Source organism: Delphinapterus leucas, chromosome 15 (assembly GCF_059928025.1).
Source record: "Delphinapterus leucas isolate spDelLeu-1000000601 "Yukka" chromosome 15, BTC_Dleu_Yukka2, whole genome shotgun sequence".
NCBI classification, from domain to species: domain Eukaryota; kingdom Metazoa; phylum Chordata; class Mammalia; order Artiodactyla; family Monodontidae; genus Delphinapterus; species Delphinapterus leucas.
Window position 1 is genome coordinate 27,212,922 of NC_143143.1, and position 27,460 is coordinate 27,240,381.

General features: G+C 43.6%; 1 protein-coding gene across 1 annotated transcript in view; it reads right to left on the minus strand.

Annotated features, from left to right (window-relative positions):
* The window catches only part of SHISA9 (shisa family member 9), a 295,996-nt gene that overhangs the window by 7,782 nt on the left and 260,754 nt on the right, over positions 1–27,460 (minus strand). Inside the window, exons 3-4 of the mRNA XM_022552291.3 lie at positions 20,968–21,123; positions 13,814–13,861 (exon numbers count right to left, since the gene is read on the minus strand). Coding sequence (XP_022407999.1) covers positions 13,814–13,861; positions 20,968–21,123 — 204 coding nt within the window. The remainder of the gene's footprint in view (positions 1–13,813; positions 13,862–20,967; positions 21,124–27,460) is intronic.

Consider the following 27,460-nt stretch of genomic DNA (forward strand, 5'->3'; position numbering starts at 1 on the left):
TTAAGAATAAATTATATGAGACATATAAGCTATATAACACAATTCTGAAAGAGAGTAACTAGTCACTACATATATTTTGTCTGTCTTCTGGCTTATGAAAGAGGCACTAGATTAAATCCAACAGACATTTACTGAGCGCTCTGTGCCAGATATCCAGCTAAGCACAAAGGAAGCACTCATCCAAACTAACCACCCTTCCTTCCTTTCTTCCTTCCCTCTTTGCTTCCCTCCAGCTGCCATGTGTATTGAGAGCCTAGCTGTCCCTATGAGACGACACAAGAAGGGGCCTTGATACGTTCGGGATGAGGTGCCGGTTAGGGAAGGCATCCTTGAGGATGCTCTCTGAGTTGGAATCTGAAAGTGAAGAGTAACAGAAACAGCATCCAGGTGAGCGCACATGGGGGGTATTGCAAAAATAGCTGTAATACTTTGCAGTTCCTTCCATCGAGAGGTGGAGTCTATTTCCCTACCCTATGAATATGGCCTGACCTTGTGACTGGCTTTAACCAGTAGACTGTAGCAGAAATTATGTCACGCACATCCCAAGCCTGGGCTTTTGGAAGTTCTGCAGCTTCTGTTATCAGATCTTGGAACCCTGCCTCCATATGAAAAAGGAAGCCCAGGTTAGCCCCCTGAAGGATGAGAAACATGCAGTCCAGTTGCCCATGTTCACCACAGCCAACAGCAGCCTGCTACCTGCCAGATACCCAGTGAGGCCATCCTACACTGTGAAGCCATTAGCCCACCTGCCAGCTCATCACAGACACTAAGTAAGCCTGGCCAAGAGCAGCCAAGCCAGCCCAAACCAGAAGAACTTCCCAGCTGATCCAGAACCACAAGCCCAATAAACAGTTGCTATGTTAAGCCACTAAGTTTTGGGGTAATTTGTTACGCAGCAGTAGATAACTGATACCGAACAACATTTGCAAAAGGCCTGAGGTGGGAAGTAGCATGGCAGCTTCAAAAACTGAAAGGATATGTATGTAATAAAGTGAAGAAAACAAGGGGTCATCAGGTCATCTAATGTCCTGTATGCAGGATTATATCGTTCACATCTATTTGTTTGTCTGTCCCCCCTCCACATGACTCAGAGGTGTTTTTGACAAGTGCAGAGCAGGTACAGACTTGCTGCATGGGGCATAAAACCATCCTCCAAAGAGTTATTTTCAAGATCATTTCAACAAGGATGTGGTTGGTGGTTAGGTGGATGAACTGTTCCCATAACCAGGAAATGCAATTTTTGTGAAATCCTCTTTTTCATCCCCTCTGATTTAGATACCGAGGATGGGAAAGAAATACTTACCTGGCCACTCTCGGTGTTGTGCATTGTGGTCCCTGTCTTACTATATTAAAAAGCGGCTTGTGAAGGAAATCACAGATTCATTGAGCAGCCTTGTAAGCCCCATTAATAAATGCCTTAACCTAATCAACCAAGGTACCTTGTGGGCAGGTGGTTAACAAGCCGACCAGGTAACAGATGTGTGAGGCTTCCAACAACGCTGGTCCGCTCCGTTTTTATTTTTCTTCATTTAAAAAGAGGAAGAAAGAATGAAAAAGGTGCTTTCCTTCCAATCAGCCTAATTGCCTTGAAGGAACCAAGGCTTCAAAATTAAACTAAACCTTCCTCCATCTGTCTCTCTCTTAATTAGCAGCAGACACTTGTACAGGTGCCGGGTGGGATGGAGCTTCGCCTCTATGGAAATGGAGAGTCAAGGTAATAACCAGTTTTCAAAACAAGCTACACATCTGAGGGTCTTGGCAGGTGGCCTCCCACCTACCTTCTTTCCTTGGGCCAAGGATATCTTAAGGAGGGGTTCCTACCACTCCTTCTCCCTTGGTGATCATCTTGGGTCTCAGGTGATGGATTTCACCTGGTAAGCAAGGTCCCACCCTAAGCTGTCAACAATTCCCAATTTGTCCCTACCTTTGGTCCAAGAATATATTGAAATAGAGCGATTAATCTTCCCATCACACTTAAGAATCAAATCCAAATGATTTGCTGTGACCCCGAAGGTCGGCATGGCCTGGCCTCTGGCTGTTGCTTGCCCACCCTCATCTCTCCCTCGCTTATTATGACCCATCACATAGTGCACTAGTTCCCTAGGGCTGCCATAGCAAATTACCACAAACTGGGCAACTTAAAACAACAGAAATTTATTCTTTCCCAGTTCTGGAGTCCAGAAGTCTGAAATCAAGGTGTCGGTAGGTCTGTGCTCCTTCTGCAGGCTCTAGTGAAGTATGCTTCTTTGCCTCCTCCTCTTCGCTTCTGGTGGTTGCAGTAATCCTGGCATTCCTTGCCTGTAGCTGCATCTCCAAACTCTGCCTCTGAATTCACATGACCCTCCTCTCTGTGTGTGTCTATGTGTCCAAACTTCCCTCTTCTTATACGGACACCAGTCATTGGATTAGGACCCACAGTAATCCAGGATGACCTCATTTTAACTTAGTTACATCTGCAAAGACCCTATGTCCAAGTGTGAGCACATTCTGAGGTTCTGAGTCGATTTCGGTCGGGATGGGGGGAGGATGCTATTCAATCCAGCATACACACACAGGATTCCTTTCTATTCCAGAACACGCCAAGCTTTTCACCATCTCAGAGCCACTGGACCTTGTCCCTGTTGTTCTCACTGCCAAACACCCTTCTTTTTGGATCCTTCTTGTCATTTGGTTCTCTGATCACAGGTCACTCAGAAAATTCCTCCTGATGACCCAGTGAAAACACCCCCGTTGCTCTCATCACCTTTCCCTATTTTAATATGTTCTTAGCCTGCAGATGTGAAATTATTTTTCTTAGTTATTTGTGTATTGTCTATCTCCTTTGACTAGAATATAAGCTCCAATTAGGTTAGACATCATATCTGCTCTGCTCATCACTGTATCTCCAACATCTTAGCCCAGTGCCTGGCACATAGTAGGGTACAATAATAAACATTTGATAAGGGAAGAAAAGCACCAGAGACAGTTTGATTCCAATGACATTCTCTCAAATATTAGAAATGGGCAGGATGCTTCACCTTCTGATCTCTGATGGCTAATTTTATATATGCCAACTTGACTGGCCTGTAGGGTGTCCAGATTAAACATTATTTCTGGGTCTGGATGAGATTAGCATTTGAATCAGTGGACTCAGTAAAGCACACGATCCCTTCCAATGTAGGGGGGCACCAACCTAATTTGTTAAGGGACTGAATACCACAAAAAGCAGAGGAAGAGAGGATCCATGCCCTTCCTGCCTGGCCTGCTTGAGCTGGGACATGAGTCTCCTCCTGCCCTGGACCTGGGATTTACAACACTGGCTCCTTTGGTTCTCAGGCCTTCAGACTGGGACTGGAAATACACCACCAGCCTCCTGGGTTTCTAGCTTGCAGACAATAGATTATGGGACTTCTCAGCCTCCATAATTGTGTGATTCAATTGCTTGCAATAATTCTCCATATATACATATATTCCATATATACATATTTGTACGTATATATCCTATATAATATATCCTACATATATAATATGCATATATATAAAATATATACATTAAGTATATCCTCCGTACCTATCACACAGATGTAATCAAGGTAAAATGAGGTCATACTGGATTAATGTGGATCCTAACCCAATGACTGGTGTCCTTATAAGAATAAAGAAATTTGGACACATAGACACACACACAGAGGAAGGCCATGTGAAATCAGAGGCAGAGACTGGAGTGATACAGCTACATAAGGCAAAGTATGCCAAGGATTGCCACACCTACACACAAATATCCTGCTGGTTCTGTTTTTCTAACTAATACATCGTCCACACTGTAGAAGGCTACGTGACCTGTGCTTTACAGGGATAGAAGGACTGGAGCTTCTGGGGCAGAAGAACCAGGCTGCTGCCCAGCTCCAAACTCCTGGCTGAAAACTTGCAGAGGCATGGATGTTCTCTAGCAGCCATAGCTCAGGGGAGGTAGAATGGAGTCAGGCGCAGGGGGCGGGGATTGGTTAAAGAGACCGCTTGGATCCAGCAGCAGGCTGTGCTGACACGCCCCCTTCCCAGCTCACCCAGTGTAACCTGAGTAAGAGCTCACCTTTATTAAGTGCGTGCTCTGCTCCAGGCACCCGGCTAAGGAATGGACATTTGTTACCCCCTTTAATCCTCTCAGTATCCTAATGAGGTAGGTGCTATTATTGGTCTCATTTTATAAATGGGGAAACTGAAGCAAGAGAGCTTTGGCAACTTGTCCAAGTGACAGTGCTGGGATCTGAACCCTTGACACCTGGCTGAATTCCAAGTATCCTGAAATTTACGAATGTGTGACAACATTCACCATCTATTTAACCATCTGCCTGCCTTATAGAAGAAACTCTTGTTTCCTTAACAAGTTTCTATCTGCAGGAAAACGTTCCCCCGAAACTAAAGAAGGTGGAGGACAGAGTGAGAATTATAAGGAGAAAACACTTTTCTTGATTCCTCCTCTCAAAACATCAGGGATTGAGATATACATGTAAATCTTATTCACAAGAGGAGACATCAAAATGTCACAACTGGAAATTTCATGAAGTCTCAAACTCCCCCTGGAGGCAATATATGTTTACCTTTTTCTTCCTTAAAGTGGCGCAAGAGAAGGGAGCTGGGGTGTCATGACAGACTCTCCCTGCCAGGCTCACAGCACTCAGTCGGCTACTGCATTACAAGAGTATGGGTCTTGCATCGTCTGAGATGCACTGGCATTGGCGGGAGTGCTGACCAGTTACCAACAAAAAGTGGCTTCCTGTTAAAAGAACTGGGTTGGATAAGGTGCTATATGCTTCTCTTAGAACTGGGAGGAGCCTGAAGCTTCGTCACCACTCCAGCCAGGCACCATCCAGGTGCTTTACAGGTATCATCTCATTTAGTTGGCTCCCCACCCCACCCCAAGCCAATGAGGTAGGTGTGGTTGCCCGGTCTCTTCACACTATATCACACCGACTCCCTCCATGACGATGTAGGGGGATCCCATTTTGCGATATTCACCAGTATTCTCTTCCCTGTGCTTCCACTCTCCCCTCGCCACCACTCAGAGAGCAGCAATCATTTTTGATGATGACAAAGTATTCCAAGTGTTGCTCCTGAATCCTACACTGAGCTCTTGACAGCCATAGTAGAGCCTTGGAAGGCAAGGCGTCAGCAATAAGATCTGAGCATGCTGAGAGAGAAGGATTAGTGAAGCTGAGAGCGTGCAGGACTCAGTGCAACTTGTTTATACAGCAGATAGCGGAGTTTGGAAGAATTCTGTGACTGTAAAATCTTCTTTAGAATATGGTAGAAAGAGCATGAACTTGAAGAGCAGATGGACCTGAGTTAAAATCCCAACTCTTCCACTTATAAGCTGGAGACCTTAAGCAAGTTACCTAAGTTCTCTAAGCTTCACCAATAAAATGGAAAATAAAATAACAATGCCTATGTGGTAAGGGGTTATGGTATTCAAAAGAACCATGTAAACTATCTTGTATAATGTAAAGTACCAATGTCCTTGCTTCATGGTAGGTATTCATTAGATAGTAGCTGTTACTGCCGTCATTGTCAGAAAATAAAGTGAGGATAAGAAGATCTACTTTGCAAAGTGCAGCAGAGAAGTAAACAAGTGACAAAGCACAGACCATTATGCCTGGCACACAGTAGGCTCCTTAAACATATACCCCATCTGAAATGATATTGTAAGAGACTGCTACTTGTCATCCAGATCTCTTCTACCTTTTTTCTTGGGCACATGGCCACCTAATCCTGAGCTAGATTTCCCTAGCCTTCTTGGAAGCTAAATTTGGCCACGTGGCTAATCTCTCACCAATGGACTGTTAGCAAAAGTGATGCATCCAGTTTCCACTTCAACTTACTCAGTTAAAATGAAATTGGTTGCCCTGGGTGTCCTCTCTCCCCCTTCCCATAGGCCAGGACAGCAACTAACTATAACAATGCAGGTGAGGACAATACAGTAGGTGGCCACAGAGCAACAATGTTGGAGGAACCTGGGTCCCTGAGTGACAGCTTGGAGTAAAGCTGCCCCACCAACCTGGACCACCCCCTCTGGGGCTATTACACGGGAGAGAAATATACTTCTTTCTCTTAAGCCACTGTATTTGTGAGGCCTTTTGGTTCACTAGGACAGTGCTGAACTTGTATTGACATGGGAGTGTTTTCTGGGTCTCTACTTTTTTTCTCTCCATCATGAGCTGAATGAAACAGTAAAAGGGGAAACAGTTCATGATAAAAAAAAAAAATACCCAGGTATTTCTCCCTTCTTTTGAAATACATGTTATAAAGCTGCACAGGCTCCTGCGGTTGTCTCAGCAGGCAGAAACAAGAAAGGCAGGAAAAAAGCCTAGCTTCCCAGGCAGGAGAGAGCCAGGGGGAGGTGGGAAGATTTGTCTTTATGGCAAATTAGCCCCCCTTTCACCTGGTTCTGGGCCTCACTGTAGAGACACAAGGAGGGAAAATCACATTTGAACCAGGTTCTAATTAAAGCCAGGACTCCTGGCTGTTTCTACAGGGCCACACGTCTTTCCTGAAGGCTTACCTCTCTAAGGGAGAAAACTGGAAAGGGGAGAATGGAATCCCGGCCCTTGTTTATCTTAGCCCTGAGGGTCCCAAGAGAAGGCACTGCTGCCTTTGCTGCTGATGATTCTGAAACAGTGCCCGGCTTGGGCTTTGCGCCAAAGCTATCCAGCTGCACGATCAGCCCCTTTGCTGTGGCTGCAGGGAGCCCTCTGTGAACATCTCACTGCCAATGGACCCATGACACCTTAAGCCCTCTGTCTCTTGCCTTAGGCAGTCCTGTTGGGCAGTCACCACTTTCTGAAAGGCTACTGAACAAAGGTAGCTGGACTCATGCTCCATCCAAGGCTGACCACAGAGCCCCCTGCATTGAAGGGCCCTGGTTGGAAAATGCGCACTCATTCACATTCACTGCCCTTCATCCTGCACTGCTGCTCCACAGATGGAGATATTTCTTCTCAGAAATTCACTGCACGGTTTGTTTTACGATCAACCTCTGAACTGGTAAAAATTTATATAACTGGTGGTTTTTTAAAGGGAGGAAATAAAAGTTAACTCTCCTTAATCCTACATACTTCCTTCCAATGTGCAAAGGACCATCTCAAAGTAGATAATGATAAGATTTGGGACCCTGTGTTAGATGAATGCATGAAGGACCTCCATTTTCTTCCCCTTCCTTGTATCCACACTCTTTTTATGTGACTTTGAAACTCACCCCCCAAAATGACGGTCTTGTTTCCCCGCCGCTGGATTCTGAGTTCATCATGTGATTAATGAAGTTTAGCAGATATGACACACACGGAAGTTTGAAAAGTGCTTGCTGGTGTTTGATTGCTCTCTTTCACCTCTGCCCCCATCATGAGAACATGTCTGGGCTACCTTGTCTAAGGATAAAAGACACCTGGAGCAGAGCCAAGTCACCCAGTCTTTCCAGCTGAAACCAGCCTACATCAGCCAGCATCCATCCAACCCCAAGTCATATGGGTGAACTCAGCTCAGACTAGAAGAACCTCCTGCATCAGGATAAAACACTGGCACATAGACCCCTGATCTCAATAAATGCTGAGTTAAATAAGTTTAAGCCATGCGATTTGAGGTTGTTTCTTATGCAGCATCATTTTAACAATGGATAACTGATACAAATGCCAATCATTCGCTCACCCTACTCCCAGGAAGAGCCCTAATTTCCAGGTGGGGATCCATGTCTCCCCTACTCTTTTTTTTTTTTTTTGCAGTACCCGGGCCTCTCACTGTTGTGGCCTCTCCCACTGCGGAGCACAGCCTCCAGACGCGCAGGCCCAGCAGCCACGGCTCACGGGCCCAGCCGCTCCACGGCATGTGGGATCTTCCCGGACCGGGGCACGAACCTGTGTCCCCTGCATCAGTAGGCGGACTCTCAACCACTGCGCCACCAGGGAAGCCCTGCCCTAGTCTTAATCCAAATGGTGTGGATGACATACCCCTCCACTCCTTCACCCCCTAACCATTCCCTGATGACTACAAACAACCCATTTCATTGCCCTCACCATAACAATTTGTTCAGAGGTAGGTGGCCACATGACAAGGCAAGCCAATCATAGCAAAGCCTGGGATCTTTACTTATGGAGACAGAGGGGCCAATGAGATCAATGATCCCAGCCTTCCATTTATAGGAGAGGCAACTGGAGCTGTGGGCACAAGGACACCCAACGGAACAGAAGCAGCACTGGATCTAAACACTGGCCACCCCCCGCTTCCACCTGGTTGATTTTTCTATTTCCCAGGGCCTCTTTAGAAAAGACAACAGGATTCCCTTCAAATGCGATGCTCAGCTTCAATTAATAATTTATTAATAAAATGTATGTTTAGTGTCTACTATGTGATGGCGGTACCATGCAAGATTTGGGGGATATTTAGCATGAATGCTATCTAGCCAGCTTAGCCTCAGAGCGACACACGTTTTTTAAAAAATTTTACTAGTAGTTGATTTACAATGTTGTATTTGTTTCTGCTGTACATCAAATTGAGTCAGTTATGCATATGCATATATCCACTCTTTTTAAGATTCTATTCCCATATAGGTGATTACAGAGTATTGAATAGAGTTCCCTGTGCTATACAGTAGGTCCTTGTTAGTTATCTATTTTATATAGAGTAGTGCTGCTATCTTGCTGCAATGGCATTTCCTGCAAAGCAGAGAACTCTCTCCACAGGCTCACTTCATGCCCTATGGGTTCCCAAGGAAGCTCATCAAAATGCCAGTGCTTGCTATACACTTTTCCAAAGAGACTGAACTCAGAAGCTGGTAGGATTTGATTTTTATTAAAAAAAAAAAAAAAATCACTTCCTTATCCTCCACCTGCTCTGTACCCTGCTGCTCACCCACAAACCAATAACCCAAGCCAGAAAGTTGCAAAAGCCTGACTTTTATGAAGTAATGTTTTAAGGCTACTTTTAAGTGAGTCCTTCCCCAGGTTGTGTACCCTCCAACAGAACTGTAACCCAAATCACATATTTTCTGTGCTTCTGTAGCATCTCTTGGATGAATATTTATCACCGAGCTACATCAATTTTCTCAAAAGAAAGAAAGAACTAGGATTTCTTGAGTGCTTACCATGTACTAGACACCGTTTTTAGCCGTTTCACCTACATGATCTAATTTAAACCCTCGTAAAGGGAGGTGATGAGGCAATATCATTTTTTCCCATGTGACAGATGAGAACTAAGGCCCAGAGACACTGAGTAATTTGGCTGCCAACTGACTCCGCCACAGCTGATAAGTGGCAGAGCAGGGTACCAAATCCAAGACCGTCCACCTCCAATGCTCTTACCTTCCAGCTATAGCCCCCAGATCAAACCCCGACTAAGAAAACAGCAAAAATACTCATGTATTTTTGGAATACATGAGGAATGCTGGCATGCGAAAACTGGTGCTCTGGGGTAAGCTGTGTTTGTATCTAGGATTGGGTCTTAGGAAAATGTAGGTCCAGAGTTGAATGCACATAAAATGACGCAGGAGGTACATTTTTAAAGTGAAATAATGAAAAATGTAAAGTGAAAAATCCAGAGGTTCCAGGCCCATAGGAGTGGGTAGGCCCGGGATGGACATTGGTAAAAAGCATCTCCCATGATTCTGGGTCAAGTCCTTAAGCCATTCTTTTTTTCTTAAAGACTGATTTTTTTTTTAATTGAAGTATAGCTGATTTACAATGATCAGGAGAACAGCAAAGTGATTCAGATAGAGAGATATTCTTCTTCAGGTTCTTTTATACATTATTAATAATGTATAAAAGAATTATGTTATTAAGAATATGTCTTAATATATATTAAGAATTATGTATAAAAGAAATGTTATACATTATTACAAGGTATTGAATATAGTTCCCTGTGCTATACAATAGGTCCTGTTGTTTATCTATTTTATATATAGTAGTGTATATCTGTTAACTATATTCAAGATATTGAATATAGTTCCCTGTGCTATACAATAGGTCCTGTTTATCTATTTTATATATAGTAGTGTATATCTGTTAATTCCAAATTCCTAATATATCTGTCCCCTCGCCTTTCCCTTTTGGTAACCATAAGTTTGTTTTCTATGTCTGTGAGTCTATTTCTGTCTTGTAAATAAGTTCATTTGTATCATTTTTTTTATGTTCCACACATAAGTGATATCATATGGTATTTGTCTTTCTCTGTCTGACTCACTTCACTTAGTATGACAATCTCTAGATCCATCCATGTTGCTGCAAATGGCATTATTTCATTCTTTTTAATGGCTGAGTAGTATTTCATTGTGTGTGTGTGTGTGTGTGTGTGTGTGCGTGTGTGTGCGCCACATCTTCTTTATCCATTCATCTGTCGATGGACATTTAGGTTGTTTCTATGTTTTGGCTATTGTAAATAGTGTTGCTATGAACATTGGGGTCTTAAGCCATTCTTTGAGCTCTGGGTCCTGGTCCTGGGTGTGATGCCCTGTGTGAGTGTTGGCAATCTCATTTATCTCAAGAGAACTCAGTTCCCTCATCTGTAGAAGCATAAAGGGTGAAAAAGTGTATTTTCTTCATTGCTTCATGGAAGGGTATTATTTGCATTATCTCATAAAATCACTCCCCCAAACCTGATAGAATGTGAATACTATCATCTCCTCCATTTTGGAAATGGTAGAAATGAAAGTCCAGAGCATGTGACTGGCTTGGGCAAGACCACACAACCTGATTCTAGTCAGAGCTAGAGTGATGAAATCACAGCACTATGCTAGAAGTTTCCCCCAAGTTCCAGGCTCCAAAGGTGTGCTACACTAAGGACAGATCAGGTCCAAAGATTCGTTTTGCAAAATAAATGCCTTTCCATGATACGTGTTCATACTGGTTAGGGGAGTCCACTGGGATTGAGGTGGTGGTGTCTTCTTCCATCCTGGGTATTAAACAATTATCCCAGGAGTCCACAGGGCTGGGCACGTGGACCTACAGCAGTGACCACTAGGGGGAGACTTTCCTGGAAAACCTCAGGTAGTGAAAAATGGGATAGTGCAAACCACAAAGATTTGTTTGCCATTTCGTGGCAGATAGGATTCCCCTCCCAAGCGAGTTATAGCCATTGCAGGTGGAAGCAGGGAACTTGTACCTTCAGGGACCTAGCCCTTTCTCCTTTGAAGCTACTGCTTCTTTATCCAACCTCCCCAAGGGACACCCATCCCTCTGCCCATGCCCTGTGTTCCCAAAGTGGGTTCCTAGCAACATTCCAGTAACTGGATCTCAAGCTGTGAACTGGTTTTCCATAGAGAAAAGAGATCAGACGTCAAAAGTGTTTGGGAAATGATGGGTTATACAGGGTTTGACAGTTTTTTTAACCATGAGATTTTTCAGAGCTTTAATTTGGTCACCTGATAATAATAGTAATAATTATACCAGTTACAACCTCATGTGTTTATCACTTTTGACATGCCAGGCACTGTGACATGTGTTGTACATGTTATCTCACATCATCCTCACAACCACCTTAGGAGGGAGGTGATAGTGTTGTCTCCATCCTGTTGATCAGAAAAGAGGGGCTCAGAGAGGTTGAATGACTTGGAGAAAGTAACAAGAGTACCAATGATGGAGCCACGATCAGAACTCAGGTGTGTCTGAGGCTAAGTCCATCACACCCTGCTAATGCCTCTCTTTTAAGAAGGTGGCAGGGTGTACAACCCCCCTGACCTTGTTATCATGCCTCATGTAGATTCAGGGTCTGGAGGTTGAGTAGAAAACAATAGGGAAAATCAGTGACCCCAGAGGAACTTGGGCCTCCCCTCTCTGGGACCCTTTTTCTCTTCCCCAGACAAAGCAGGATAAATAAAGATGCATTTAGGAGGAGAGGGGAAATTAGCCTGGTATGAGTAGAAAAATAGCCTCTAAGCCCTTGCTTTTGACCTGTCCTGAAACATTTTCTAAATGCATCAGACAACAACAGGCTGATACAAAGACAGGGATGCTGACTGCCTCTAAATGTTGTCATGGGAATCGTAATGGCTTTGTTTTTCACAAGGGAAGGAAAAAAAAGTTTATGCCTCAAATTAGTAGGTCTGTCATGTTCCAAATTGTTTACATTTCTAAAAATGGATGTTGACATATGAATACTTATTATCTAATGCAGACCCAAAAAAATCTGCCTCTCTCAAGGCAACAACTGGGTAACAAGGGGTTCTCATTAGACACGAGGGTCTAAAGCTCTCACTCCCAGTTCTGGGATATGGGGTGACACTCCTCATTCCCCTCCACCCCGTCCCAGAGCTCAAGTTGCTTCGGAGCCTCTGGGACTCTGGTCAAACTTCCCTCTTCAGAACCCTCAAGCCACAGAAAGATGCTTGGAGACCCAATCAAACAGTCTTAGTTTCCCAGCAAGATTTCTCTACTGCAGTGGTTTTTAAAGTATGGTCCCCAGACCAGCAGCAGCAGCATCACCTTGGAACCTGTTAGCAGTTCAGCTCCTCTGGCCACACCTAGTGAATCAGAAGCTCTGGGGTGGGGCCCAGGAATTAGGTTTTAACACTCCTCCAGGAGATGCTGATATGCACTGAAGTGGCTCAAACCTGAGAACCACGGGGTGGCCCACGGCTCCCTCCTCTGCACTCCCACGCACTCACTCGCTACCTTCTGCAGTCTCTTCATTACCCCTCTGCTCTATTTTCTTCTCTTCATCCTCACCCCAGTTCGGGGCACTGCCCACCTGGATGACTGCAAGAGTCTTCCAGAAAGTGACTTCAACTCCAGCCCGCCCTCCCCCAATCCAGTCTCCACTTAGAAACCAGAACTGTCTTTTGAGAAGGCAAAATGGCCCTACCAGTATCTTACCTACAGCCCTGAAATATCTTCTAACTTCTCCCAGTTCAAGGTCACTAAAGGGTTTGACTTTCACCTGCTTGAGTCAGCTACATCCTCCCAACTACCACATCCGACAAAGCATAAGGAGTGAAGAAAGAAGAGAACTGAGTTTCCAGTCTGTTCTGGAAAATAGCCATTCCCATCACACCCCAGTGGGAAATAACTTAAGCATTAGAGTCAGGCAGACATGGGTTCAAATTCAGCTTCATCACTTAGCAGCTATATGACTTTAGACAAGCAAGAGCTAGCCTCGCTCAGAGGCCCATGCCCTCGACTCTGAAGGGGAAGGACAACACATACATGGCTGGGTCATCGGAGAGTTCAAGGACAAAATGACATAAAGGGCCCAGCCCTCTGTCTGGCACATAGTAGGGGGTTAATAAATTATAGCCACCACCTAGCCCAGTCACCCAGCTAGTTAACGCACAGACTCAAGGGGACCAACTTTTGATGCTCACTATGGTAGCCAGGAAAGTTGAAAATAGCATCTGTTCCCCAAAAGGCTAATCATTCCCAAGACCCAGGGCCAACAACCTGACTCTGTTTATCTCTCCCTCACAATTTGTGTTTTTCCCCTTGCATTAATTTACCTTACATTTTGCCATTTGCCTGCACAGTTTTCTGAGAAAAAAAGTCTCCTGGATGTCTTACCTGGGATGGTTTCTGATAGTGACATTTTCCTTCAGGCAATGAACGTTGGGAAGTGAGGAGTGGCACACTTTTCAACAACAGCCCGGAGCACAGACATGCCACCCCAGGCGCGCAGACACACACACACACACACACACACACACACACACACACAACACCTACACACTGGAACTCAGACGGACCTGCAGGTCCACCCAACGCGGACACATGTGTGCACACAGACACCAGGATTCTCTGTGCCTTCATGGATTAATGCCAAATCCAACAACACCTGGACAAAAGAGCTAGAAAAAGCCATACGGTACCTTTCGGTGACTTAAGTGTCGCCACTGTCCAGTCACCCTCAGAACTTCCTAAAAAAACAACAATGGAGAGTTGCTGATCTATCTGTTCACGGGCTTCCCATGTGTGCTGTGCCCTCAACGCCCAGATGCTCTGCAGGCACCCCAGCTGCAGCCTCCAAGGGGCGCAGGTCTCAGGGGACCAGGGAACAGGGCGAGGGACCAAATGCGCAATTACGATTATGTGAACACTTCTCTCTGCAAGGCCCTGAAGCACGATTAAGATAATACCCAACACAGGATCAAGAGAGGTTCCCCTGAAGAAAGCCTAGATGTTTTCTGGGAGAGAGAGAATTCCTAGGTGGCTCTAAATTTCAACCCTCTAAGAAAGAAAGCAAAGTTTTAGTTACATGAGGTCACTTTGGCTAATAACGCTCTGCTGACAAGAGATAAATTTTGATCCTCTTTTATTGCAATCCCCCTGCTAAAAAGGTGCGGGGAGCATCATTAGCTCCAAATTCAAGGTCAGGGCAGGCTCTGCTGACTGCAACTTTAAATGCTGGGTGGCAGGCTGGGTGGAGTGGAGACCCTGCTTTCACAGTGCCTAGCACACAGTCTGTGTTTGAAACATATTGTTGAATGAATGAATGAATTCAAGGTTCTCCACGGGGTCACTCTTCCTGAGGTAAGGAAATTCCCCTCAATGCTAAAGGAATCAAACTTGTTATCTGAGAATCCCATAATGCCTGGGACTTTGATTATAAATCAGTTTCTCTAAATTGAATTCCATTTCAGAGGTACTGGATGGGCCCTGGGGGAATCTCTTATTATTAGGAGAACCCCATAGTGACCCTTTTGTAAAGGATGGTGAGAATGACTATGGCTACAGCCTACCCCGGGCCTCGATAGACCTTCTCTGTAAGATCGGGTTTTACTCAGACCGAGGCAAACCTGCGCACGTGCGTAAGCAGCAGCCTCTGCCCACTGGCTGGCGGCCTGACCAATCAGCGTGCGCTACTAGCTCCGGTTTCCTTTCTTAGGGATCTACCTGGAAAAACCAAGTCCTCAACATTTCTGCACAATTTCCAGAGATTTATCAGGCTGCCAGCTGGGAAGATATGTAGGGAACAGTCTGTGATCTGAATGATTACAGAGCACAGATCCGGCCCCATTTAAACATTTCTGGTTGCCCTCCCAGGCGTGCCAAAGGATGCTCAAATTGCCACGTTCCCCCTGCGGATATGAGCTCTACACCCTCATCACTAACAACAGAGGGGAAATTGGAATAACAGGTGAAGAGTGACGAACTTAAAATTAAGTGGGACCTGCCTGGGACGCCTTCATGTTTCTTCTCCCTCTGAGCCAGGATCATTGACATCTGGAAATAGTGATGCGGGCCCAGATCTTCCTGTGCGGGGTGGACACATGCCTGACTGAGTCACTGAGTCACTAAGCCCAAGGAAGCCGTTTGCTCCCAAATCAAATCCACGACTGCCCTGAAGGCAGGAAACAAGCTGTGGTCACCTCTGTCCCCACTATCTAAGACAGGGCAAGACAGTAACAAGTTTTCTTTCGTAAATCCAAAGCTAATAAGGGCACTTAATAAGATGGCACACAAGCTACCAAATATATAGCTAAGGCTCCAGTATGGGCTTGGTGACACTAATGGACATTAGATAAATATTTCTGGGGTGAAAAATTAAACGCTTATGTAAAGAGGATGGGCCTACGGCATGGAGAGGAAGTGGCCGTGAGGGCACTTTCTGGGAGGGGAAGGTATTTCTTACCCTTACTGGGGCGTTGAAGGCCCTAGTGTATGTGCATTTTCAGTACTCACACTATTGTAAAATTGTGATCTGAGTAGCACACACCATTCATAAGGAATCATACCTCAACTGTAACGCACCTGAAACGCGTTACACCTCGACCGTACTCAGCATGAGAAAACTTTTACCTTCAAACAAAGAAAACAATACCTTAGTGAGTCCTCCCCCACAAAGAGGAAAGCGGGCCTTTTCAATCTTTTTTCTTTTTTTTCTTTTGGCCTGGTTATAACCGCTGGTGCCAGAAATTGCTCTGTGAGAGACAGAATCGTTTCGTGGGAAGAAGATGACCTGAATCAGGCTATCCCAAATATGGGTCTTGGCTCTTTGGGTGTGACTTTGGGAAAATTACTTAACTATACCCAACCTCAGCTTCCCCTCTTTTGACTTTGGGACTGATGCCTCCTTCAGAGGTGTACTGTTCGGGTCAGTGACACTAGCTCACTTTCCTCCATGATAATGACAGAAAGAAAAACTAGCAGAGGTTAATTCACATTTGAGGGGCTTATGCATCACTCAGGGTTTTCACACGTGATTCCTACAGAAAGAGCGAAAAAGAATTCCTGCCACATCTAAGTAAAGTGCATTGTTGCTGTGGTTGTAAAAAGTGCTACTGGAAAATGTAACATGGTACTGGGAAAATAGTCCATAGAGTGTCAAATAGCAACAGGGGAAATATTTTCTTATTAAATTCTTGAATTAAAAAAAAAAAGGCACAGCCTTTTATCAATAATGCTGTTACTTCCTGTCTCTTCCTCTCACTGGGCAGCATAAGTTGCACTAAAGCATCTGAAGGGCATGCGGTCAGGAACCTTTAGCAGCTGGGGATTTAAACTCTCAAGACACCTAGAGGAAAAACTAGACACGGGGCCAATAGGAGCTAAATGTCAACATGCAGGCAATTTTCCATTTGCAAAGCCCGTCAGGAACTACATAACAGAGTGGTCTTTTCCCAGTTCTGGAGGCAGGAATCACCCATCTCTGAATCATCAGGTGACCCTTAGGGATAGTTTCACAACTGTCTTTGCAAACATTGACCTATGAGGAACCATAAAGCGGGTCCTTGCATTGTAACCACCTATCCACAGGTGGCTTAGGCCAGAGGATTTGTGTGCTTAACTGAATTTTCAGGTTACAGTTTGGCTCAGTCGAGAACAACACACACTTCTTGACTTTAGAAAATACTTAGAAAATGTTTAAACCCACATTTCTGACTTAGTAAGGAGAGTTAATTGAGTGAAACAGAATCTTTCTTTGATGGATTGTAGGAGTCATAGCTCTGGGCATATGGACCTTCACTGTCCAGCTATTGATGGGGAGAGTGAAGAGGTTTGGGCCGCCTCTTTGCTGGCCCTTAGCACAACTCAGAAAAGTCATCTGCTGTTGGCTTGCTTGTTTGTTTTATCAGAGTCCCAAAGTGAGTTAGCTTTCAGGCACATCTTTCCCATCAAACTAGAGTGAAAGATATGGACCCAACTCTCTATTTCCTTCAAAGTGAAATCTACCAATTGCATGTTAATCAAGGTACCAGTGTATTTGGAAATTCAAGGAAAAATATGACCAACAAACAATTCTGGTCTGGAGACTTTCATATGGGGCAGTATTGATTGAGGGCTGACCATGTACCAGGGTAAGCACTTCCCCTGCACTGTATCATCAAATATTGCCAACAGACAATTAGTTGGATATTTTTATTATCTCCATTGTACACATGGGGTAACTGAGACCTGGAAGGTTGAGTAATTTCTGCAATAAACGTATGAACTAGATCTTAAACTCAGTCCTGACCAACTGCAGGGGCAGTGCTATATGCCACCATCTTGCTGATGATCTCATGCTCCTGACATGATGTGGGTGGTGTCTGTCACGTGGTATTATTCAGTGGTTTTACAAATACGTACTGGGAGGGCTTATTAAGATCCCTTCATGAGTGATCACAGGCCACAGAAGCAATAACCGATTTGTCCTGTGCCAGCAGAGATAAGGTGGGCTTTACCCTTTGTGGAAGACGGCAGAGAAGAGGAGGAAAAAGCCAAGAATCATGCAGTTTTAGAACATGTCAGACCTCTGCAGATGTCAGTGGGTCAACAAATACAGACGCCCAAGTTTATTCACCCCAAGGAGAAGAAGAGCCGAGGGTGGGGTCTGGAGTGATTTTGAAAACACTGAAGTGAGCATTTATTTTGTTAGCATTACATGGACTAAATGCTTAAAATAATATTTGAGTTATTGATAAAACAAGATTTTTTTTTAATTACATAGTCCGAAGGCGATATTTGATGCTTGTGTTCTCTGGTGGTCTGCTGAGACCAATTTTCCCAAATAGCTCTACACGGTTGAGATGGCAGGCGGGGGGGGGGAAAGTTAAAGAAAGGAAAAAAGGGAAGAACTTTTGAAATGGATAAAAATAGCAGTTCAAAAAAAAAGAAAAGACCCCTTCATGGTGCTACATGCTGGGGATACATCGATGAAAGGGACGGACTTGGTTCATGCCTCAGTGGGACCTACAATCAAGGGACACCAGATTAAATGTCTGCAGGATGGATGAAAGCGTTGAACAAATGATCATTCAACTTCATCACTCCTTCTTGTACAGAGTACAGTGAGGTTTAGCCTCTTACATTTCCCTAGTGTATGCTAACATTTTACAATAACTGGCCAATGAACTCCTTGGGAACAGAGACCGTTCTGTAGTCACATGCTATATAGGACCAGATGTTACATTCCCAAATCCCTGAATTATAGAAAGAAAGGAGCTCTCTTTAAACATGAATGAGTGTGATTTCAACAAGCAAACAACAAAAATAAAATTAAATAAATAAAATAAAAATTAAATCAAATCAAATTAAATTAAATAGATGGGAAGTCTTGTTTGGGAAGAATTTATCTCAGGAACTACCAATAATTCCCACCCTTTTCTCCCCAGAGTTGGTAGTGAATGAAGGAGACACATTTAATGGTCCACGGGTATTCTAATGACTAGAATGAGTAGAACTGTTTAATTTTCCAATTTTAAAATTAGAATGGAGCTTGGAAACTAGAGAGTTCGGGTTCTTCGTTTTTCACACAAAGAAGCTGAGGTCAGGGGGTTTTGGTGACCAACCCACTCGACGTTCTGAATATTAAAGTCTCCAAGAGAACACTGATTTTCCAGAGGTATTTTTGAACTTGGCAGTTAACACTAAAGGCTGTCCAAGTCTCCCCTTATTTACTGAATTGAAATTTTTAGAAAATGAGTCTGGTTATCAGAGACTGCAGAGCTTTCCACAGCAAACCATTTTTTAAACAACTTCTCTACTGGGTGGTAATGATTTTGTTAATGAAATGCATTTCATCATTCACAGCACAGTCACATTATGCCTTAATAGAGAACCCTTGAAATAATGTTTATTATGGGATTTGCATTTCATTTGGGCAGGCAGACTCTGAACTCCTGGGTAACCCATCAGGTCATGCATTCGCTCAGTCTGCCCCTCACTGGACCTCACAGGACCAGTGACTCAGATAAAGCTTGTGAACTCCCGTAATAGTCAGAAAAGAAGGACCAAGAAGAAGAGGGGCACATCAACCATAGCCAGGATTGAGGAGGGTACCCCAAGTGAGACCCTTCAGAGTTTTTAGAAGATATAGGGGTGCTTCCTTCCAACTAAGCTATTCTTTGATTCTTGTCAAAGACAAGCTCATTCCTTCATTCAACAAACATCTCAGGAGTCCCGGCTTTGTGGAAGAAAGTGTTACTCAAGGAGTGTCAAATAAACTTTCAGACTGCAAGTTTAATTCCAAATGCAATGCAAACATTTGCTATACCAAGAAGCCCTGAGTCAATGCTGGACAGAATCAAGGAATTCTGTTGGAAGATCCATTTATGATTTACCCAAAGAGCTATTGGGTGTTGAGGGGGAAGGAAACACTTGGCCTAAGTTGAAGAAATGAGTTGTTTTGGGTAATAGGACCAGTTCAAAAAGAAAAAGACGTCTGGGTGGATTTTTTTTAATGCAAAACAAGAATCAAGTATAACAGCAGATGCTCTTCATCACCTAAGTGCAAGGCTCAGAAAGGGAGGTGGGCCACTGAATAGTGCATGAAGGCTTCTGCAGTTACATTGGCACAGATGCCCTAACTCTTTCTCTCCTAGGCAACAGCTCCCTTCCCTTCCTAGTAACATCTGAGTTTATCTGAACACGTTTAGGATGTATGTGTTCTGCAAACACACAATACGGAATAGAAGAAATCTGTGGTCATGGGTGTAGATGAGGGTTGAGGTGGGTGGAGAAATTCAACAGGAAACGTGGGAGATTACTATGTAAAGTCTTACGAGGCTTGGAATTTAGGCAGCACAACCTGTGCCCTCAGAATTATAAGCACCCCTCAAACCCTCTTCAAATGGTTCCATTTGGAAATCGTGGGAGATTGAGGAATATGAATTCCTAAAGATGGACTTCTGGTTCAAACGTTAAGCTCCAAGTATGTGTCTGGCCCTCTGTTGGGCACCAACATGCTTGTTTTATGAATCTGATGTCTGTAGACCGTGGTTCTGACAGCAGCCTAGACATGTGATCATATCTGTGCTTTGGTTTCTGTCCTGAGTTTGTAACAAAATTAGGATATTTCATACTGGAATGGATCAGCACATGTCTCCTGTCCCATCTCCAATGAGGAGCTTGGCAGTGGGGAGAGGAAATAGGATGAGAAGCTGATTATAAAAGAAGGCATGGGGTCTGGGAGTCTTCTGCCCGCCCCAAAGCTTGACTTTGCTGTGGGTGCTGCTTCCATCCTATAGAACGGGGCCATGAGTCATTTGTTTAGGAGCCTGGGTCACCGTCAGACTCCCTCATGTACAAATCGGGGGAATGGACTGAACCCCAACCCACCCAGGGCTGTGGGAAGGGAGCAGCAGGAGCACAGGCTCTGCAGCAATAAAAACACAAGTTCAAGTTGCCCACAGGCTGCTTGATTGGGAGCAAGTTAAATTAGCCTCCCCGAGTCTCAGTTTTCCTAATCTGAAAATTGGGGCAATACTTATGCCTTCCTCTTTGGAGCGCTATGAGAAAATAAGACAGTATCTATAAAAGGGCCAATGCAATGTCTGGCACTTGATAAGAACTCAGGTAATAGGAGCTCCAGGCTCCCCTCCACCCCCCAACACCAGAAATGTTTACATCTGGAAATTTTGAAAGATAGATAGATGATGGATGGATAGATGATGGATGATAGACAATGGATGATAGATAGATACATAGATAGGTGATAGATAAGAAAGACAGAAAAATGAGTAGAAAAAAAGTAGGGGATAAGGAAATCTAGAAGGAACAGAAAAGTACAGGAGACAGAGAGAAGAAACAAAACAGCACTTACCGACAGCCTTCAAGGAGGCGTACTTGTTGAGCTCTTTGCCAGGCGGCTGCTGTTCATAGGGGTTGGAGATCTGGCCCAGACTGGGGTAGGAATGTGGATGGCCCATCTGCTGGAGCAAAGGGGAGGTGGGCACTGCGTTGTTCATCTGGGTGGTGTCTAGAAGTGAAGAGAACAGACGGAGATGGTCACCAATGGGGCAGGACCTTCTACCCACTCCCACCATGGCCGCATCCCTTGAGACCAAAACTCCACGCCCTTTGGGGACACAAGAGGGAGGGCAGCCGAGGATGGGCAGGTATATCGGCAACAACCAACTCTGCATTGGAGAGCAGCCGAGGATGGATGGGTAAAGAGCAAAGGATTCCCCTAGAACACTTCCATCTCCCCCCAAATTAACATAAAGTCCTATCACTGCGGGGACTACTTTTATCAAAGCAATATACATATAAAAAGATGACCAACTTCAATAACAGTCAAGGAAATGCAAGTCAGGACAACGGGAGGCCACTCCCCTGCCAAGAGATTGGCAAAAATTAAAAGGACTGAAGGATGCCAATCTAGCAAAGATGTTGGAAACTGGACAGTCTCATAAACTCATGGTGGACATATGATTTGCTGTATCTGCAGAAAGGAATCTGGCAGCGTGTATGGAAATTTAAAATGCATGTGTATGTTGACCAAATAATACCACTTCTAGGGATGGAGCCTTCAGCCTACAAGCAACAGAATGTGAGGATATTTGTTCAGAGCTGTTCTTTGCACCATGGTTTGTAAAGTGGAAAATAAAAACCACACAGAAACAACCTGAACTCCTATCAATGTAGGAATGCTTAAATTATTGTACATCTGTATTAGGTACATAATATGTACATACATATGATGGGCTATCATTCAGCTGTTAAAAAAATGAGTTAAAAATCAGTTAACTATACATGTCAGACTGGAGAGTTTCTTATGGTTTATATTGTTAAGGCAAAAAAAGCAAATGTCAAAGTAATGCACATAACAGGGCATTTGGTTTAAAGAAAAGAAAATCTGTGCATATTTTTGTGTGCTGTGGTTTGCAAAGACTGAAAAAAATAGGTAAAAACACACAAAATGAATATTGGCTACTTAGAGGGACTGGAATTTATGGGGGAAAAGGTTCAAGAAGTTTTCTCTCAGGAATTATTCTTTGAGCTGTTAAGGGTTTCTGTCTTCGCCCTGAGAACAATGGGATGGACGGACTGAAGGCAAGAGTGAAATGGGAGTCACGGAGTCCAGGTGAGAGAATTATGGCTCAGTTTCGGGCAGGAAGCAAGGGTTCCCTCCATCTTCATGAAACACATCTGGAGATCCAGATCAACATGGCAGTAGTTGCTAGCAGTGCCTTGAAAGATCCCCTTTACCAGCATGTGCACCCATTTCCCAGCCACTGTGTCAGTTGCTCAGAACTCACAGGTGCCCCTAACATCCAAAAAATTGTTCTCGGCTGACGGGAGCCACCATCCTGGGCTTAATCTGCTTAATGTCCCTCATCCTCAACACCCAGGGTGGGTGACAGCCAATGCCCAGCTGACACTAAGGTACCAAGACCAGCCCTTGCCTCAAGGTGGGGGATAACTTTATAGAGCAAGGGGGGCTCCAGAGCTCCCGTGGGTTGAGACAAGTTTAGAGCAGGGGTCAGCAAGCTTTTTCTGGAAAGGGCCAGAATGTAAATAGCTTAGGCTTTGCAGGCCATCCAGTCCAGAGATGACTCGACTCTGCCCTTGTAGCAAGAAAGCTGACATAGACATTATGTCAGTGTGGCTGTGTGCCAATAAAACTTTATTTAAAACTTTATTTACCAAAATAGGTGGCAGCGGAATTTGGTCCACGGGCCATAGTTTGACAACCCCTGGTCTAGACTTTATCTGAAACTAAGAGCCCCATCCCTGTGTGGCTCCTTTATCTTTCCTATTTTGTTTCCCTCACAACCTTAGAGAGGTGTGTGTGTTTTACTCCCTCAGAGTCTCGTACACCTGAACCCCTCTCTCAAGCACTACTGCTTCTAGGCAATTCAACCCATGACATATATAGAATAAGTTTGGCTTTAGAAACCAATACACTCGAACGGAAAGAAGCAGGGTTACCACAGCTGAGACACAGAGATAAGGAGAGTATTTTTATCACTGCACATGCATGGGCCATCCCACAAGCCCAACTGTCTAATGGGAATATCGCCAAACATAAGCCAAGTCGCCCAGCCGCTGGCCAGCATCTGAGGAGGCGGGCATGTCTCTCTGCCATGATAATAACTTTTTGGCTGGGATTCAGCTGGGGCGGAAGAGTCCTAAGATTAATGAAGTCATGGTGGAAATGTTGTCTCATGTAAATTACAGCTCTCCCTGTAGCCTGGACCCCACATCCTCTGACATTTTCCTCTCCAGAGCAACCTGCTGGGGAGGTCTGTCTGCCTCCCCTGGGCATGTCAGGCCAGACATGCTTGTGCCCAAATGCTGGTGTAATAGGAAGTGATTTACTGTAAGTTCTCATTGTTTGCTGCTCTGTGGGGTTTTTTCCCCAACACACACACACACACACACACACACACACACACAAACACACACATATTTTAGTGGACAGCTACTATTTTGTGCATTCAGAAGTACCAGTTCCAGGCACTCTGCTTCATCCCCATTTGACTCATGTGATGAGCTGCCAATCACTGTAACTCTCTTGGTTTGGGTTTTCCCAGAAGTCACTGAGATAAGGACTCAAGTACAAACATATTTGGGAGGTGACGTCAGGCAATACTGCAGACAAGGGGTGAGGGGGCGAGATGGGAAAGAGAAAGAGGCAGATAGAGTGCAATGCCCAGCAAGGGGCAACTGTGGAGAACGGGAGTTTAATCCCACTCTGGCATTCTGGTAAATGGCGTTGACTGCATGTCTCAGAATTCTGTCAGCCCATGGGCAAGTGAGCCCCTGAGTATTTATGTGCCAGCTCCCATCAGTCGTTGTTTGAGGGCTGCTTCTGGGAGACAGTAATTCCTCAGCACTTGTAACCTACCATGTTCATGGACAGAGTGAGCTCTGGTGGCCAGAAAAAATCTTACTCAGAGATGTAAGTAAGAGCTGGCAGTTGGAAATTAGGCCGGTAACTCACCCTTCTGGTCGCACAGTGAACATGTGATCCAAGTCAGACCAATCACAACACCTCCTTCTCCTCACAGTGATTGGGCCAGAAGTGAGCATGTGATCTAGGCTGGGCCAATCAGAGTCCTTCCCTGAATTTTTTCTATTGGGAAGCTTTGGAGTCAAGGAGACAGGAGGCCATGAATTCAAATGAGTTTTATCCTACCATGTGAAGAAAATCTTTCTTCATTGTGAAAGAATAAGGGAAGAAGCAGAGGAGATAGGGAAGTCCCTTTCTGAATAAGCTAGTGTGCTTTGGGTTTACTGTCACGTGCAATGTAAGTTCTGACTAGTGCAATTGTTGTCCAGAATCCCTCTGGGAGGCTGGAACTGACCAGAAGGGAGGCTTCCCATGGGGCCTGCAGAGTGCACCAAGGTGGAACCGGCATTAGCCCTGGATTTTCTACAGAGCTTCAGTAGAAATTTCAAACAGCAAACTGAGTAGTGCATAAAGAATGCCCAAGGACTTTCATAAGTTAATTAACTAATATCTTAATGGCAGGTATTTTTTTTTTCTGGAAATAGACCCTTAACTAGTTACAGAGCTGACACCACCTAAGCCCATCATCCAGTGGGAGCCCTTACTCCCATCTCTTTGCTCCCTCAGTCCCAGATCCCATCCACTATTTTCAAACTCTGTTTCCAGTCCTGCCAGGGGAAATGCTAAACACTTCATTAAAGAATTATATTCTTAAACAGAATACTCCATTATAAAGCATTTGCTTTTGGATGATTTCTCCCAAGTCCTGAGCTAACTCAGGGGCAGCGAGTAGTTGCTTAATGCAAGGACTGAGATGGCCCACCAAAGTGATCCATCACAAAGGAAAATGAGGCCGCCCCAGAGTCACATTCCTACTTTCACATTCAGAACAACAGGAAGCAAATTTCTGGCAGTTTTAGATAGTCATTTTTTGCTAGCTTCCAGGCGTTGATTATTCAGAAATACTGAAATCCAGGCTCAGGGCAGCAATCAAGAATTATTAAACAGACATTGGCGACTGGGTTTCTTAAATGTTATTTTCATTTTACAGAGCAGGAGGATGGACCAGCCCTGGCAACCCAGTTTTTCTGTGAGTTTTCCACACATAATATCCAGCTAAGGAGGACAAACAAAAGAGTAGATGGGACGTAAGCTCAGGTTGGCATCCAAGAAAAATAGAATAGGGTGAGTGAAGAGAGAAGAGTAGGTTATAATGTGCAAATCCTGACCTTGTCAACTGAGAGAAGAAGCATAAAGATAGGAAATAACTATTTGAATATATGTATATATGTAGAATGTATATATGTCCATGCACGTGTATGTATTTATATACATATGTACACAAATATATAACATAATGTATATTATATAATATATATTTTATATACTATACATACACTAAGTATATATACTATGCAAAAGAAATTATATATATAATTTATGTATTATATATTATACATTTTATAATGTTTTATGTATTATGTAATATAGTAGGTATTTGTATATGTACACACTTATTTAATTATATATTATCAATTTTATATATTATATAATATACTAAGTAAATATACTATGCAAAAGAAATTATGTGTATACATAATTTATATATTTACTATATATATTTTATATATAAATTATATATGTGTGTGTGTGTGTATGTATATATATATAATTTCTTTTGCATAGCCATGACCATAGAGGGAATCCAGTAGGACCAGCCATGTCCTGCTCCCAGCAGTATGGTTTCACTTCTAGATACACCTCAGCCCCAGAGATATCTTATCCACCTCACCTCTGTACAAAGGTACTTTCTACCCAAGGTCACAAGAAAACTTTCCCTGCCTCATTACAATTTTGCAACTCCTTCTGATCCTTAGAAATAACTGACAAGGACTTGCTGTCCTGGGATGCTGCATTCCGTCAAGACCCTCAGTCAGCAAACAAGAAGTTGATAACATCCCCATGTTCCCCTTCCGAAGACAGAAAATGGGCCTCACATATTTGACAATCCTTTTCAAAGAAAGTTAAAATACACGTACTCTATATAGAAGTATCTGGCAGACTTACAGCAAGGTAACCACCACGTAAGTACTGTTATGATGTGTTATATCTTAGTTACTAAACAGACTAACGAATGCAATCCAGATAGGGTCATTAAGGTAAAAATGCTCAATTACAAACCCTGGGATGATGCTCTAGTTTTCTCAGAGCAAAAGAGGCAGATACCAACTATTACAAACTAGACCAGTTTGGTTCATCTTGGAGGAAAGGCAACAATAGTAAGTTTTTCAAGGCATATCACAAGGAAGAATTGCACAGAAAGGCACAAGATGGTCAAAGAGTGCTGTTCTGTGGAGCATATATTATGTGCCAGTCACTTGGTAATGAACTTTTCATGCGCTATCTCCTTAAATCCTCATATCAATCCTGTGAAGTAATGATACAGGAACAATATATCTTTTAAATAATTTTTTATTGTAGAACAGTTTTAGATTTACAGAAATACTGCAAAGATAGCACAGAAAGTTCCAATATACCCTGGACCCAGCTTCCCCAATAGGGTACATTTGTTACAATTAATAAACCAAGACCGACATATAACTATTAACTAAAACCCATACTTTATTCAGGTTTCCTTAGTTTTTGCCTAATGTCCTTTTACTGTTATAGAATCTCATCCAGGTAGCACATTAAATTTAGTCATCATGTTTCTTTAGGTATCTCTTGGCTGTGAATTTCTCAGACTTTTCCTTATTCTGATGACTTTGACAGTTTTGAAGAGTTCTGGTCAAGTATTTTGTAGAATGTCCCTCAACTGGAATTTGTCTGATGTTTTTCTCATGACTAGACTGCAGTTATGGGTTTGGGGGAGGAAAACCATACAGATAAGGTGACATTCTCATCATAACATATCAAGGATACATTCTATGATGACATCATTATTGATGTCATAAATATCAATATTGCTGCCTGAGGCAGTGTTTCTCAAATCTCTCCACTATAAAGTTACTCTATTTTTCTCTCTTTCCATACCATACTCTTTGGAAGGAAGTCACTATACATAACCCACACTTAAGGAGTGGGAAGTTATGCTCTACCCCTCTGAGTACAGTGTCTACATAAATTATTTGGAATTGTTCTTCATAGCAGATTTGTCTCTTCTTCCCCATTTAATTATTCACTCAAATATATATCATATATATATATATATGATATATATTAGTGTGAACACATGGATATGTATTTTATACTTTGGATTATAATCCAATACTATTTTATTTTGTTTTTTCACTCAAATTTCCCCAGGTTTGGCCATTGGAATCTCTTTCAGTTGGCTTTTACATTCCCCCCTGCCCTT